At 39.2% G+C, this 4,312-nt stretch overlaps 1 protein-coding gene across 1 annotated transcript; it reads right to left on the bottom strand.

The window, feature by feature from the left end:
- Nucleotides 1-881: 881 nt before the first annotated feature.
- On the bottom strand, nt 882-3,210 carry LOC113336738. Its single transcript, XM_026582406.1, has 3 exons — nt 2,859-3,210; nt 2,266-2,736; nt 882-2,074 (listed from the first exon to the last, which is right to left on the bottom strand). The coding sequence occupies exons 1-3, from the start codon at nt 2,953-2,955 to the stop codon at nt 984-986; spliced, it is 1,659 nt and encodes a 552-aa protein (XP_026438191.1). The 5' UTR covers nt 2,956-3,210; the 3' UTR covers nt 882-983.
- Between the last annotated feature and the right edge of the window lie 1,102 nt (nt 3,211-4,312).

The following is a 4,312-nucleotide window of genomic DNA, read 5'->3' as shown; positions in this document are numbered from 1 at the left end:
GGCAAGACACCAATGGACATCACATTTGGATTTGGTGGAAACTCCACCATCCACACCGTATGGAGCATATATAAGCTACACGGCAGAAACACTCGCAACAAGTTTTGATATGATCGACTTTGAATGTCGTTGACTACAGCCGGAGCCTACAGAAGTCCTAGACTGATGGAGAAAATTCCTATTCAACCCTCCAGATAGAAGATATAATCAGCCAGGTTATTCTTTCTTATGCTTCATATTACTTCCATTACATTTAAACGTATTAAGACTCACTAAATGGAGTTTAAGAATGAAGGCTTACAACTTTAGGAGCACCAAAGACGCTGCCAGTAGAGATCCGTTTACAAAGGTTCCCCCGAGGAGGCTGCATATACGATTCGTAGGTACCCTCCCTGGGATTAATCCACTGAAGAGATGCTTTTATACTGATTCCCCGAGATTTTACACGGATATCCCGAGAAGGGTCCTTAAACAAACGGTAAGAAGTTGTACCTATGGTTCTCCGCCCACTGCCGTCGCCGATTGTGTATACCTGGACCTCTCCTTTTTCGTAACCATCCGAACCTGGGTAGCAGATCCTAACAACTTTGTATTGATTATTAGTCATTCAATTGACGTATCAAAACCCAAAGGTAGCTAAGTAATCTTTTTCGCGTAAGGTGTATTCAGGAAGATTGAATATGTGGATAGGATCAGTTCCATGGTGATATCTGAGGAGACAAATCAGTCCGTTACATGAACCAACTATGCCACCCGATTCGAGCATACCATGTATGCTGACACTGGTTTCTTGAAGTGTCTTGTAAGAGAAGTTGTCATGGTGCTAGTCCGGTTCCGGGTTTTTACCCATGGCAGTTATGCAACAAGAACCAACAAAGATGTTACCAGTAGAACCTTAAAAATAAGAATGCAATGTCAAACAATGCACATCACAAGACCAAGCAAAACAACAATGGAATTTACAAGGCAATAATTTATCAGACTTAAACTCGCTCATCTCCTGTCCAATAATCCTTCATCTTGGGGCCAGTAGGTCCGTCTTCTCCATAAACTTCTCTCGGCAGACCATTTATGACGCGCTTGAATACATCCTTAAGCTTTCCAGGAAGTAATTTCTCAATCTTATCAAATTCCTCCTTAGTATTGTAGTCGATTTTCGGACCCCATTTCTTCAAATAGTTCAACCAAGGAGGCTCAACGATTACCGTACCCAAGTACTCCGCTGACACTACAACATATCTCTCTCCTGTATTCATCACAAAGTCACTCTTAGCGGTATCGTTCCGTATGCCAATGCCAAGACTAGCATTCCCCTGGAGAACCAATCCTGGTTTCGCGTAAAATGGATGGCCATGCAGCGCGGAATACGTTACAAACTTGTTTCCACCTTGGAACTCCAGGTCTGATGCATTCACCCAACTTCCTTTACTGTGCTGTGAGAAATAAGCATCCCATAGTTTCCCGTTGAAATTACTTATTCTTAAGGTCAAATGCTCCCAGTCGCCAATATGTTCACCAATCTTTCCTAACGGTATGTTGATGAGTTCCACCTTCGCCGTCCCCGGACCATTAAACGGGTAGAAGAACCAGAAAACAAGATCCGTGAAGGTTCCACCTAGCATTGGCTTAACATGTATATAAGATTCCGAGCTTCCTAAATCACCTTTCTTAACTCTCTCCTTGGCATCCTTATCAATTGGCAAGTCCAACCAGTATGTGTCATCATTCCAACCGCCTTGCGGAAGATTCGAACCCGTCGGATCGATTGGGGCGGGATTAGACTCGTCGCCTTTCTTGTATAAAAGAGCGCCGTTGTTGAAGTACCAACTCACGGAAGAGGGGAGATATTGTTCTTTTGGATGAAAGTAAATCCATGGTGAATAAGTTTGTACTAGTGCTTGAATTTGGCTCAAGTTCGGCATACACGATAGATTAGAATCTTTGTTCTTCAAACAAGACATGGCAGCCGTTGAACTTTGTCCGCCGTCAATTTCCGCCACGAACGTACCGACGGAAACACTTAGGGACTGAGTTGCTCTGTTGGTTGGTCTCAAACCATATGCATTGATCCCGCCTATATATATTCAGATAGTTCACCCTTAAAATGATTAGTAATTTGGCACTCATTTAAATCCAATGTGCAAGTTAAAGACTTCAATTCATTCGATAATGATATCAGTGATCTGAGTTCGAAATTCGCTGTCAGCAAAATAACTCCAATTTAAACACAAAAAGATTGAGCAATGGTCGAAGTTCATTGATTACCTGCTCCAAACAACAAATCAGAACGCTCGCACGACTCAGTGAGGTCCGACCGGACGCACCGGATTTTGTCAAGAGATGGCTTTGCAGATGATTTGGTGACGACGTGACCTACAGATCTGTAACCTTCAGGAGCAACAGGCAACCAAATATAACCATTGCCATCTTTTTTTATCGTAGACTTTTCACTACTCCAAACAAGTGTATAATCAACCGGCATCTTCAGCGTTCCACTGTTGCCAATGTCTTTTCCAACAAGAATCCAACCAGAAAGAGGTTTGTTGTTCTGTTGGACGTAGCTGCCAAGCATGAAATATCCATATGGAATTGGCGACGGTTCAAAAAAAGTGACCCCTTGATTTCCCGGACCTCCGTCGAGGATTCTCCAGACTTTTGTGAACGTTGAGATTTGTTGCACTTCTAGTCCTCCTAGGTTTATACTCCCACTTCCAAATCCTCCACCATTATTATCACCTGTTGATCATCAAAATATAATAAACTCCATAAGAGAAAATTCACAAACTAAATGAAACTAACAATATATATATACAGAAACTAAGTTTTGGTGCGGCGAGACGATGAAAATTATTCCCTACCGGGTAATGGCGGCCAAGAAGGTAAAGGAGCGGGTAGATTGAATAAACTGTCAACAGGCAAAACCTTAGTTGCTCCGGCGGATGGAAGGTTACCCATTTTTCAATACTGATCAACTATGTCTATGAGTTTTTGAGGTGTATGCATTATATAACTTGATTAATCATATGAAAGTAGTGGTAACATGGATAATGTGAACAAATTAATAATTTGATTATATTCAAGTCAGCAACTGCAGAGAAATTTAACTTGATTAATCATATTGAGATAGATAGACATTATTAGGTGAAAAGGATATTCTTAATACACGAATATTATGAATATATGAAGATGATTATCAAAGAATAGAGTTGAAGAGTAGCTTGAATATTTATTTAAACAGATGATTATCTGGATATATATGTGTGTATATATATATATATATAATAAAAACAACGTGCAAGTAACATTCATGCTAGCTATAGTTGATACGGATATCTTTTTTGAGCCTTAAATTATATAGACTGACGAAGCCAACGTTTTTCTTATCTAGTTGAAGAAAATAATTGATCACTGAGCATATGGGTGGTGGTCGGTTGATGTAAATGTATGAGTTATGACTATAAATATATATATATATATATATATATATTTTGACAAATCAAGAGGCACCAACTAATAATGGCTTCACAATAACATGGTTTAAGGCTTACATGATAATTTAGACGTTGCCTTTCTCCTGGCTCTTACCAAATGCACACACAAAACAGATGTTAATTTTGCTAGTGATTGGATGAATATAGAGATGTTAGATTAATTCGTAATGCACAGAACTTGATTGCTTGAATCAAGTGTAACACTATTTTTACGCGTTAGTTGTTGTATGTACGTAGCAAGAGTACCACCATTTTCAACCCTTTTTGGCATCATTTATTTTATCTCGGCCATCTGCTGTCCCGCTTAACTTTAGTAAGTAAGACTTTTTGTTGTACCCTTTGGGATTTATATCGGTGGTGGTGGATGTTAGGTAAGGAAAGTTTTATCAGTTTCGAACCATGTTTTTCTATTGGGGTATTAAGAAAGTATATAAATCTTGTCCTGTGGAATCATCCGTTAAGGTTTTGATGACAATAATACAACTTTCTTCCACACAATAGTCTTCATTCACTGTAGTTGTAACAACATATAGTAATTGTAAGATCAACAAAATAACCGGGTAAGAGATAAAGATCAGGTAATCTGAATCATCCTTGATCATTTTATTGATCAATACACAGCCCAAAGTACAATAATAGAAGAGGAGCTCTTTGCACAAATGACATCTAGATTATCATCAAGACAATGTACAAAGCTCATAGAAAAGGTGACTACAACGGAAATCAAACATGCTTTGTACTCCATCAACTCTGAAAGCGCTCCTAGACCTGATGGTTATATAGTAAGTTTTTTAAGGTATCTTCGGAAACCACACACCATC

Source organism: Papaver somniferum, unplaced genomic scaffold, assembly GCF_003573695.1.
Source record: "Papaver somniferum cultivar HN1 unplaced genomic scaffold, ASM357369v1 unplaced-scaffold_154, whole genome shotgun sequence".
Classification (NCBI taxonomy): Eukaryota; Viridiplantae; Streptophyta; class Magnoliopsida; order Ranunculales; family Papaveraceae; genus Papaver; species Papaver somniferum.
This window is presented reverse-complemented; position numbering and strand designations above follow the sequence as displayed.